At 40.5% G+C, this 12,426-nt stretch overlaps 1 protein-coding gene across 2 annotated transcripts in view; it reads right to left on the bottom strand.

The window, feature by feature from the left end:
• LOC126331446 (alkaline phosphatase 4-like) overlaps window positions 1–11,244 on the bottom strand; it is a 96,208-nt gene extending 84,964 nt beyond the window's left edge. Inside the window, exon 1 of one of the 2 annotated variants that reach the window (XM_049996486.1) lies at window positions 10,954–11,244. In XM_049996486.1, the coding sequence (XP_049852443.1) occupies window positions 10,954–11,166 (213 nt within the window). In that variant the 5' untranslated portion in view covers window positions 11,167–11,244. The remainder of the gene's footprint in view (window positions 1–10,953) is intronic. The other variant, XM_049996494.1, reaches the window with a different exon arrangement.
• Window positions 11,245–12,426: the final 1,182 nt, after the last annotated feature.

Genomic DNA, 12,426 nt, shown 5'->3' with positions numbered 1-12,426 from the left:
TCACGCTGAGAAAACTTGAGACACGCCAGCTGTATGTGATTTCACAGTAGCCTAACAGTCATCCAACAATCCTTTTCCAGCAAGATAGTTTGGTTTCTTGAACTGAGACGTTTCCTGAAGGTTGGATTGGTAGAGATTGTTCAAAAACGTTTCAAATGGCTCTGAGCACTATGGGACTTAACTTCTGAGGTCATCAGTCCCCTAGAACTTAGAACTACTTAAACCTAACTAACCTAAGGACATCACACACATCCATGCCCGAGGCAGGATTCGAACCTGCGACCGTAGCGGTCGCTCGGTTCCAGACTGAAGCGCCTAGAACCGCACGGCCACACCGGCCGGCCGGTAGAGATTGTCATCTTACCTTCTCGTGCCCCATTCGGCTTTTTTTCCTCTAGGGCAGTTTGAAAGCCATGTTTACCAAACTACTGCTTAAGTTATTGCTTGAATCAATAATGCAAATTATGAATTATTGCGTCATTTTATATATTAGCTGTAAACTATAGCGATTGCTAAAATATTTGAAATGTTTTACTTTTTAGTTTTTGATCCACTCACACTTATCATTGCAGATTACCAGTTTAGCTCGTCTCACTCAACACTTTGTCACTGAAAGCATGGCTCTCCTATGGAGCAATTGGATGTGAAGATGGTCGTTTGAGGCAGTTGAAATGGAACTACTTACGCCGAAGAAAACTTGCTGCGCAAATTACGGATGGAGCTAGAAAACTGAAAGTTGGTACAGACGTCACAAGAGGTGCACATATTGAAAAGGATCGAAGAAAAAAGGCATGACCTGAGTTACTACACTGAATGGAACACATTTCGTACTTCCTTGGCAATTATTAGACTAATTATTGTGCAGTGAAGTTGTAAAACACTCTTTGTAGAGTCGTCAGTTTTTAAACTGACGCAACACTGCATACAGTAGACTCCAACATATGTCAGCATTAGAGCACTGTGGAAGCTTCATGATTTCTTGACGGAAACATAGTAGTGTTTAGATCTGTATTTTTTGTACTGTATTTTGAGATACAGGGAGCGAAAGGCTATTTACAATTTGTACAGAAACCAGATGGCAGTTATAAGAGTCGAGGGGCATGAAAGGGAAGCAGCGGTTGGGAAGTGAGTGAGACAGGGTTGTAGCCTGTCCCCGATGTTATTCAATCTGTATATTGAGCAAGCAGTAAAGGAAACAAAAGAAAAATTCGGAGTAGGTATTAAAATCCATGGAGAAGAAATAAAAACGTTGAGGTTTGCTGATGACATTGTAATTCTGTCAGAGACAGCAAAGGACTTGGAAGAGCAGTTGAACGGAATGGACAGTGTCTTGAAAGGAGGATATAAGATGAACATCAACAAAAGCAAAACAAGGACAATGGAATGTAGTCAAACTGAATCGGGTGATGCTGAGGGAATTAGATTAGGAAATGAGACACTTAAAGTAGTAAAGGAGTTTTGCTATTTGGGGAGCAAAATAACTGATGATGGTCGAAGTAGAAAGGATATGAAATGTAACTGTCAATGGCAAGGAATGAATTTCTGAAGAAGAGAAATTTGTTAACATCGAATATAGATTTAAGTGTCAGGAAGTCGTTTCTGAAAGTATTTGTATGGAGTGTAGCCATGTATGGAAATGAAACATGGACGATAAATAGTTTGGACAAGAAGAGAATAGAAGCTTTCGAAATGTGGTGCTACAGAAGAATGCTGAAGATTAGATGGGTAGATTACATAACTAATGAGAAGGTACTGAATAGAACTGGGGAGAAGATGAGTTTGTGGCACAACTTGACAAGAAGAAGGGACCGGTTGGTAGGTCATGTTCTGAGGCATCAAGGGATCACAAATTTAGCATTGGAGGGTAGCGTGGAGGGTAAAAATCGTAGAGGGAGTCCAAGAGATGAATACACTAAGCAGATTCAGAAGGATGTAGGTTGCAGTAGGTACTGTGAGATGAAGGAGCTTGCACAGGATAGAGTAGGATGGAGAGCTGCATCAAACCAGTCTCAGGACTGAAGACCACAACAACAACTACAAGTAACGATACCACTTACGTGTTTGAATATATATCCTGTTATGTATCCGGTTTCTGTTCCACTCTTTTGATTTTGTGACTAACAGTTCCGCGAGATCGAATCCAGGTCGGATTGGTCCACGGAAACTTTTAGTCTGCCTTTAATCTAACTTTCGCCTATCAAAGATATGAACGACACGTGTTTCGTATTCCACATTAAACTCGGTTGGAAAAGTGGTTGCACATTAGGGACAAGCAAAATGTCCAGTTGAAAGACTTGTATCCAGCCACTGATTCACACGGGAAAAAGAAACCACTTGTTTTCACTGTCAGTACCTGCCCTCGTAAGCTACTACTGATTTTAATAGTATGAAGCGAAAACACGATGAACTTTAAAGTTTCCCTACAGAAAAGAGAGGGTGACAAGGGCCTGCTTGATTCACATTTAAGCTTAAATCGTAGCAAGGTGTATGTTGAACTGTTAACAAATGAACACATCAATTACGGGAATTCAGTTATATCTAATGAACTCGCTGGTCGATGCCAAGGAAATCAGTTTACAGCCACGCCACAGGTACAAGTTACTGAAGGACTTACAACAGACCTGACTGCCCTGTAAGAAGCAAGTACCACTGTCGAGCTGCCGACAGGTAAGTACCGACGGCGTGGCAAGTGTAACACTTAAATGCCAGCATCAGAATCAGAAGAGAAATCAGGACCCAAAAATTAGCCTGCGGTGTATCCGTGCGGAGAAGCTACTGGCAGAGGTAGACCTGCCTTGCAGCTGCATTCATTTTAGTTGCAGTGATGGTCACTTCTTTTATCAGTGTGTGAATCCCACTACACATTACATAAATGAAGGGAATGATAATTTTAGTTTGTTTCGCTTTCCATACTCACTCACCTTGGAACCTTTCTACGATATTAAAGCGTTACACGGATCGTGACACGAGCACGAGACTTTGTTTTGCTCGCAATTAAACTACCACCTAAACTACCTGCGAACTGTTCACAAACAAGAGTCGTAAAATTACCGTAGACTACTGTAGACCACCGTAACTAAGCGTAGACTACGGGAGTCTTCCTAGTAGCCTTAGTTAAGATCGTAACCGCGTTGCCTGTTCATTAGGTGCATTGCTTGTCAGGCGTTACCTCATATCGGCCGATTTGTCTGCATATGCGACCAGTGACTTATTAGATTCCCCTAGAAGCCAGAAGCAGTGAACCCTCTAGACACTGACTGAAGATAGATAAAGGGCCGTGTAAGCTATGGAATATTTTTGTTCTACATAGTTATCTCATATCTCTTACAGAAAAATTGAAATTGTGCAAACATAAAAAACCATACAGATTTATCATAAAGCGCTAAAAAACACGTCTCCTAAAAAATGGTAAAATTTAAAAAAAGAAACGCAAAACAAAATCATGTCAGACATTTCTTCAGTACTTCATCGAGATTCTATAAAACATGTTTCTTTTATTCATAAACAATGTTTGACCTTATCGATAATAACAGGAATCTCTTGCCTTTCATCAAAATGAAGAACGGCCTACTGAGTACAAAATAACAACAATAATTAAGTAGAATTTTTATATTAGTGCTTACAAACTGTACTTGCATCAAAAGTAATTTCTTCGGTGACATGAAAGCGCAGAAGTTACGCGACTGGTTAATTTTTATTGCTTATAAAATGCAATTTGTATTTTGTATGGATATAAAATAAACAATGGATTAATACTGAAAGAAGTGCCGTTCTACTAACGTGAGAAACGAAGAAACTAAGAGAAGTATTTGGCTCCTAGTAACTCTCTCAGATATTTATGTATGTTTCTTTCCCTATCAGTGCTACCAACACTATTGGTGATGCTACTACCATTTACTAAGTCGTTTATGTACTGTACCAAAACTACCGAACTGTAGTTGTGGCATAGCGCAGCTGTACTCGCATTCCGCGCCAAAGCTTTAGTTTCTCAGTACCGTTGCAGAGAAAACAATACGCCAGAGAGGAACCCAGCCACAACATAGCTGCTGTTCGCAGAATGAAGCTTACAGCCTACTACGTGCGTTTTCTTATTTTTCCGTTGGTAATGAGAATAAGAATAACAAGACAAAACGTATTTGTTGTTGACTTTTCTGTTACTTGCTGCGAAATTCTAGTGAATGTATCAGCTCGGAAAACCATTACAGGCTACGAGAGTTTCGTTAGTAGGAAACCACATATTATGTGGCTAAACAATCATTCGAAATTAAATTGTTTCTGGCTCTGGAAGTGATATATTACTAAACAATTTCGATAATCGATACATGGCCTACATTTCTAAAAATTACACTTCGTGTACATAAATTCAGGAGTGTTACTTTATGCGACCTTCTGGCGATCCTCAGATAAGTAAAATGTGTACTGCTGTTACGATCGTTTTCTTTCAATTTACTTTGCTTGGACAGATCCTTTTAGAACATCGCATTACTAAAACTGCAGCGATTATTCATAAAATTGGACTGCTTTCAGTGTGTTGCATGGTGGTCATTACTCAAACGCCACTTCTGTATTTGTGTTAATGGAAGATGCTTTCAATATTTCTGACTCATCTCGTAGAACACTACAAGGCACTTTGAGCTACGTCTGCGATGTCATTAACCCGTCTGTATCCACGCTGATACATGTCAGTGGGACTCATGGAATACATGAAAGCACATGTATTTGATTTCCTCTTTCAATCCTAAAACGACATGAAACGTTTTGTCGAACACTATTTGACGGAAAGTAAAGGAAGAGAGAATCGGCTGACAATCAGATTGGCAAAAGCCAACGACCTGTTCGTGAATACCGAATCTAGGACCAGCAGCTTGGGGTATGATTGCGCAATCGGCAATTAGCTACGAGAAATTTCGTCATTTCCAACTTGTTAGTTCCTGCATTAACCGCTGGAGGGGCTGCCGCCGTCGGGGACGTGCAAAGTAAGCAGCTGAGCTAACGAGAGGCCAGGTTGCCGCACAAACACCTGCTGTCGCTCTCTCAGGTGGCGCGCACTTCGCTTAGCCTCGCTGCGGGATATACGACAGTAGCGGAGGCAGCAACTCGGTCGCTCGCCCAGAGCTGGGGTGGTCGTGGGCACGGCAGCTGCAGCTCCTGACTGGGAGAATACGCGTGGCCAGTTACTTAACCTTTAACGTCCCATGTGCGGTCTCGCAGACCGCTAGCGATTATTGCTACTATGCTGCATTATTGCGTAATGGTGGGGTAGGAGATTACAACGTTGTCTAGTTGCTCTTTCCCGAAGCTGATGAAGTGTCCGTTGTTAGTACTCACAGGGATGTGACCTGAACCTGCCGACCGGGGTGGCCGTGCGGTTTAGGCGCTTCAGTCTGGAACCGCGTGACCGCTACGGTCGCAGGTTCGAATCCTGCCTCGGGCATGGATGTGTGTGGTGTCCTTAGGTTAGTTAGGTTTAAGTAGTTCTAAGTTCTAGGGGACTGATGACCACAGCAGTTGAGTCCCATAGTACTCCGAGCCATTTGAACCATTTTTTGACGTGAACCTATACTATTACTGCTTCTTTCGTTCTAGAGGTCTGTGAGACCGTACCTGGGGATTTACGTTTGGATTCAGTAGCCAGGTTTACGTCTGCTGTTCATGTTACTGCCTTTGAGGATACTGTTTGCCAATGGCTTGAAGACAGTTTAGGAAATAATACTGGATCAGATAGTGACAACGAAACTGAAAGCGAACATAATACATTACAGGAACAGGGCGAAAGTGAAAACGAATTTCTTTTCCCACCTGTGAATTCCTTTCATGGAACAAATGATGAAAGAGATGAAGACAGACGTCTGGAGACTGGATGTTTAGCTAAAGGTTCTGTAAGAAATACATTAGGTCGAAACAAATATCGTTGGTCTTCGATGCCTCATCCAACGAGGGCCAATGGCATTATTTTTCCGCATGTTGGACGTAAGTGGGGTGAATTCGTTTGTCCTTCACATTACCTAGAAAGACAATACTCAGGGGAACCGCTTTAATTGTTGAAGAAGCTTTTAAACACCATGATGAGACCACAGGTAAGAAGTGAGACAGCAAGTATCATATATCACATACCCAGTGAACATCGTGCATCCTTCACTGTGTTTTGGGTGTAGCAGAACGAAGAGTACAAATCGTTATAGAACGACTGAAAGAACGTATAACATGCTCCACCCATGACCCAAAAAATAAGAGACAGTCATCTTACATTTGCCACTGTTGCAAGAAGTCAGTGTGACTTGAAAGCTGTACAAAAATTTCCAGCGAGTGCAAACAAAACCTCTGAGAAGGAAAATAAACACCAAAAAAATTCTAGCGTAATTTCATTTTTTATGTTTTATGGGAGTTTTTATTATTACATGAATGATAAAATATAGCAAAAAATAAATTGTATGAAGTATTTGAGTTTTCATAGCATTAACATTATCCTGTAACATTAAGTCCATTTTGTACAGTTATCTATTTAAATGCGTTGTTTTTTTAAACTGACTTTAAAATTTGTTTAAATATGTTCTTTGTATGGTATTCATACCACCTTCAACATAAAATCTGAACTGGTCCACTGAAACTCTTAAATGCAATTATTTGGCTATTTGTAGCGGTCACTGAAGAGACTGCACCTGGGACAGTGTGTGACAAAAAAGTGACCTTGGAAGCTAAGGGTTAAGCTACTGTGCTGAGCCACGTCCCTGTCTTAATTTGGGATAGCCGTCCATTGACTTACTTGCCGCCGAAGGCCGCAATGGTTTCTTTGGCAGTAATTGGATTATAGTTACGAACAACGTAAATTTGAGCCATCACGTACATAACGTTGTGGGGAAGGCGAACCATAGACGCCCTTTTATTGGCAGAACACCTAGAAGATGTAACAGATTTGCCCTTGTCTGTCTTCTTCTGCAGTACTGCTGCACAGAACGCGGTTCTTACCAGACAGTATTGACGGAGGACATGGCAAAAGTTCAGACAATGGCATCTTGTTTTGTATTATCGCGAAATAGGGGAGGATTGTCACGGATATGATACAAGAGTTTAGGTGGCAATCATTAAAACGGAAGCGTTATTCATTGCGCCGCGATCTTTTCACGAAGTTTCAATTACTAGCCTTCTACGACGAATACAAAAAAAAATTCGTTAACGTTCACCTATGTAGGGAGGAAAGATCGCCGTACGTAATAAAACAAAGGATATCAGAGCTTGCACGGATAGATTTAAGTATTCGTTATTCCCGAGCCGTTCGAGACTGCAACGGTAGAGAAATAGCCTGAATGTAGTTCGATGAATCCTCTGCCAGGCTCTTAAGCGTGAATTGCAGAGAGTCGTGTAGATGCAGAATTGTACGCTTCTTGCCCTCCCCCTGACTGGTGCACAACTGCTTGAATATCGATCAGCTGTGTCTGAATTTATGGATTAGAACTGTGTTGTCTGTTAGACATATTCACAACAGCTCACATTGAAAAGCAGCTGCAGAATGATAAGTAAGAAATACATTAAAACGTTCTGTAATAGTTTAATGACTTGCAAGAGAAGAAGAGAATTAAAATCCGACTGATGACAGCAAAATTTAGCTGATACTACTCTACACTGGTCTTTGAAAGAGCCTACAGCTGCTTACTTCCCATAACTTCTTTGAAAGAAGTCTGTCCGAAATCTCACTGTCGACAACAAATCGTGAACGCTAAAAAATACAATTTCTGCCTTTTTCCACCACTCAGCATAGGAAATTTAAGTATTCGAAACTTCGAATATGCAGAAAACTTCGTGGTTGGTCTGGATAGTACTAAGTCACAGTCGAAACCAAACTTGAACTCACAGAAACCTCTTTCTTTGGAAACATCAATAAGTAAAACGTAAGCAAAACATAGTTGCAGCCTGCTTCAACACTTTTGCAGTTAACATTTTCTTTAACACGAGCTAATTTGAAAATTAAACTAAACTCTTCAGATTCGTAACTGATTCTCACGAAAGAAAGAAAGAAACATGTTATTGAAAACAGTAAAGTGAAATTTTTAACTAAATAATGACGGAGAGCAATCGAAGGCCAAAAAAATAATGAATGTGCACTGCGGTGTACCTTTTACTCTCTTCAGCACGTAGAATGAAAAACAGGAACTCTTGGATAATATATAGCCTTCTAGCTCACTTTCTTATTACATGGAGGGCACTTAGACGGATATAGTTATTTAATTTGCACGTCATCCGATAGGCAAAAATATGGAGCTCCCTCACGTAAATAATCTTAATAATCTGCTCTTTCGCGCCACCCAACTTGTGTGCTTAATGGTTCCATAATCTGTGGTCTGCGTTTTAACCTGTCTGTTTAAGGAGATCCAAAACAAGAAAAAAATAAAATATGCTGAATCTTGCGAGTGACGCGGAAAGCGTGGGAAAATAATTGCAGAACGCAGGAATAAGTACAATGAACTCAATAATGATGGGACATGTTGGTCTCAATGACAGTGTCTATTCTGTCCAGTTCAGATATCGACCTCATACAAGGACAACTATCTACAAACTTGGAAAATAGTCTAAAGAAGCGCACTTCATTCTGGTAATTTTCATCTGTTGGACTGATGAGCCACAATGAAAAACAGTCATTGTGTGAAGTACCTGGGATTCACAATGGGTGATGACATGAACCTAGCCCTCACATGTGTTTAGTCCCAAATAAAATACCTGAAAAATATAGTTTCACATGCTGGTTCACTTTTCCTTTACTTTTATTCGCGAAATTAAAAAAAAAAAAATGGTACCAGCAATCTTCTTGTCACAGCAGTGCTCTTTCCTAGATCATTTTGAAAGAGCAATGACGTATTGTAAGAAAGAAGTTGTACTTGATGACAGAACTACATGTATACAGTCGCGTGAATGTTAGTATGAAGGCGACTGAATGCGTTTTAGTTACGCTTCCGGAGTATTCAGTACAAACATAGCCCAACTGTGAATTCTGGATAGAAGTAATCTGGAGTAAGCTGATAATCGCATATGAATAATAGTAGAAGAGGGAACCATTAACTGTAGTACCAAAGGCAGTTACACCTCACAAATGTAGTCAAAAGAAAAAGAATATTGGCTTTATGGAAGCTGAAGACTGATAAAAATTGGAAACGCTTTAGGGGAATAAAATTTAAAAAGTTATTTGTTGTATTTCTAAAATTAATATAAGCAATTATTCTTCGCTCGATTTGCTAAATAGCGAAATAGAGCGATAATAATCAGTACTATGAGTGACATAGCTTACATAACAGTTTCACTAAGCTCGTCCTTTGATTTTTACTTTGTTGTTGAATAGAGTGTTTCGTCTAATTCTTAAACATAAATTCAGTGATGTGCAACGGAAATTCTTATTTTTGCTTTAGGTTGTTCAGATATGTTACGTTTCAGAGCAACACGTTTTTGGTTAATTCCGTATTTCGATTAGATCAAAATAAAGCACACGTATTAATCACTTACTTTTATATAACACGTCTTCTTTATGTCTGAACTGCCTAGTCTCTGTCTCAAATACACACACTGTGAGATGTAGCAAGCACAGAAACTGATACACATAAATAGTCCATGGGTAACTTGAAAGTAAGTGATTAATCAAAAATGGTTCAAATGGCTCTGAGCACTATGAGACTTAACTTCTGAGATTATCAGTCCCCTAGAACTTAGAACTACTTAAACCGAACTAACCTATGGGCATCACACACATCCATGCCCGAAGCAGGATTCGAACCTGCGACCGTAGCGGTCGCGCGGGTCCAGACTATAGCGCCTAGAACCGGTCGGCCACTTCGGCCGGTTGTGATTAATCAATGTACTTTTTTTAAAAGCAAATGAAATAACGAATTAACCCAAAAACGATTGACATGGTAGACTTAAGTATCTAAACAAGTTAAGGTAAAATAATTAACACAACAAAATAATAAAGAAATTCCTGCATATTACGATGCGACGATGAAATGTGTCTAAACATAGAAAAAAAATAAAGAAACCATGAAAAGATTTGTTTCGGGAATTTTTACAGGATGAAGAATCAGATCTTTATGTTCATCTGGAAAAAGAAATCAACAACAAGGTGTAGCTGATAAGTTTAAAAAATAACACTAAGAAATATATAACATAAAATCAGAAGAAATATGTTTTGAGAAGAAAGCAGTAAATTTAGAAGCATAAGAAAAGACCATATGAGAAGGAATCGAAATTCTTCGTTGATCCATTATGGATCGTGAGACGACGGGTGGCATGAACTTCTTGATGCAATAATTTACCAACAGCCGTATGTATTGTAGAAATTTATTTTATTTTATGAACTTCTATACGCCACCAGTTTCAGCATTATATTGATGTCATCTTCAGGCCCTACTCGTCACAGTCGTAAAATCACTATACACGGAAGGAGCCATATAAATGGATCGGTGTCGCCTGGCCACCAAGCGCTGTTGCAGGGCGATTTGATTCACGGATCCAGTTATGTGGCTCATTCCGTGGATAGCGATTTTATGACTATGACGAGTGGGGCCTGAAGATGGCATCAATGTAATGCCGAAACTGGTAGCACATAGAAGTTCATAAAATAAAATAAATTTCTACAATACATACTGCTGTTGGTAAATTATTGCATCGAGGAATCGAAATTGTCTCGCGGCCCCTGCTTGAGCCAAACGTAAGGGAAAAGATAATTGAAATAACTAAAGAATTGTAGCAAACATTTGTAATGTGAACCACTGAAGATGCCGAACCTAGTTGTGTGAAACGCGTTCGGTCAATAAGCTAAGTGAAGTTCGATCCAAAAGACAAGTTAATACCCTCGAGATAAAAGGTGCATCGAATGAGCTTTAAATACACAATGAGCAGGCGTGCAGCAGTGGTGGGCAGTATACTGAATTAGCCGAGCAGTCACGTGTCGCTGGAGCACGTGGGCGTACTTACGGAGTGTGTAGCGTAGTGTAGCGGGAGGTAGTGGAGTGGGTGTTGAGTGTACAGCGGACAGTGGTGCTCCTGCGCGGCCCGCCGGGCGACTGCGCCTTCCGCCGGCCGGCGCGCTCCTATATACCGCACGCGGCAGCCGGCAGCCCCCAGGCGCTGCCCAGCTGATCCCTTCCCTCCCCGTCCCGCGTCCCGACTCATCCCGTCCCGTCCCATCGGGATTAACGGCCGGGATTACGCTCTGCTCTCCCCACAGGCAGTCCTCATGCGCGGCGCGTGGGCTAACTTTCTGGGGCGATTAGCGACGGGCATTCCTCTCAAGGTCTCCGTGCGCATGCGCGTCGGACTGCCGCTCGGCTCGTCGGGAAATTATCGCAATCCTTCGGGGTCCTGCCGCTGTTCAGAACGGTCGCCCTTTGCGGACAAGCTTTCGTACCTGAATCTGGAACATACAGGTACGACGCGTAAATGCAAAGTGGCGATACAGCCCAGTTTCTGCTTTAGCTGTGGAACCGATGTTCAATTACTGGTTTTCTCGAGGTTTTCCCATATTGTGGTCGAATATGTTGGTGAAATCTTTCCACAATATTGAGATGTCTGTCTATCGCAAGGAATCCCACACTGTCCTGGTTCTCCTAGAAATATTAAAAGAAAAAAAATCTTTACAATTCTTTTTGCAATACCGTCAGCCGTTTGTCATCTTTCTCTCCAGAGGACAGGGTCTGATGCCCTATTCCAAGACGGACACAGTGAACCACAAAGGTAGACTTCTCTTTTTTTGTTCAGAATATTTAGAAATTTAACACTGTATGTTAATATAACAAGGCTTCCTACATATTTAAAATTGTCGATTACTCTACTCAACAGCCATTTTACATCCAGGGTATGATATATCAGTTAGTACGTATATTGGTGTGTAGAATCCGAATCTACCTTTCAAATTGTTCTCCCACGTAAGATTTTTGAATTTTTAAGGATTTTAATTGTTTATTTTCCATTTATAATCCTTACTGTTCTTTTGTTTCGATGTACAATTTTTTTTATTCGTGCAGGAATCACTAGATAACAGATGCGATAACGAAATTACAAATAAAAGGAGAGCATCGTTGTTACACCTTTAGAATACCAAAGAATTGAGACGAAACTATTTTGTGAGCTAATTTAGGTCTTCTATTGGATTCATGTGCTAATATATACATTAAATAGTGTTGATCTCTAGGCTTCTGAATATGTATTTCTTGTTTGTCTTAGTTCCGCGAACGTTGGCCCGTACAGTTTTTGGTTCTGCTGTGTATTTAGACAATGTAACGTATTAGAGAAAAGTTGATTTTATCATTGAATCCAGCACCCCAAAATTAGGTAAATACACGCATTTACAAACCGTATGCAGAAAAAAATTTTATTTTGTTGACCAGCATTATTTTGAAGTCAGAAACTTATTTCATACTCCATCACCTAAGACTGGTCGATACAACC

The sequence above is a fragment of the Schistocerca gregaria genome, chromosome 2 (genome assembly GCF_023897955.1).
Source record: "Schistocerca gregaria isolate iqSchGreg1 chromosome 2, iqSchGreg1.2, whole genome shotgun sequence".
NCBI lineage: Eukaryota > Metazoa > Arthropoda > Insecta > Orthoptera > Acrididae > Schistocerca > Schistocerca gregaria.
This window is presented reverse-complemented; position numbering and strand designations above follow the sequence as displayed.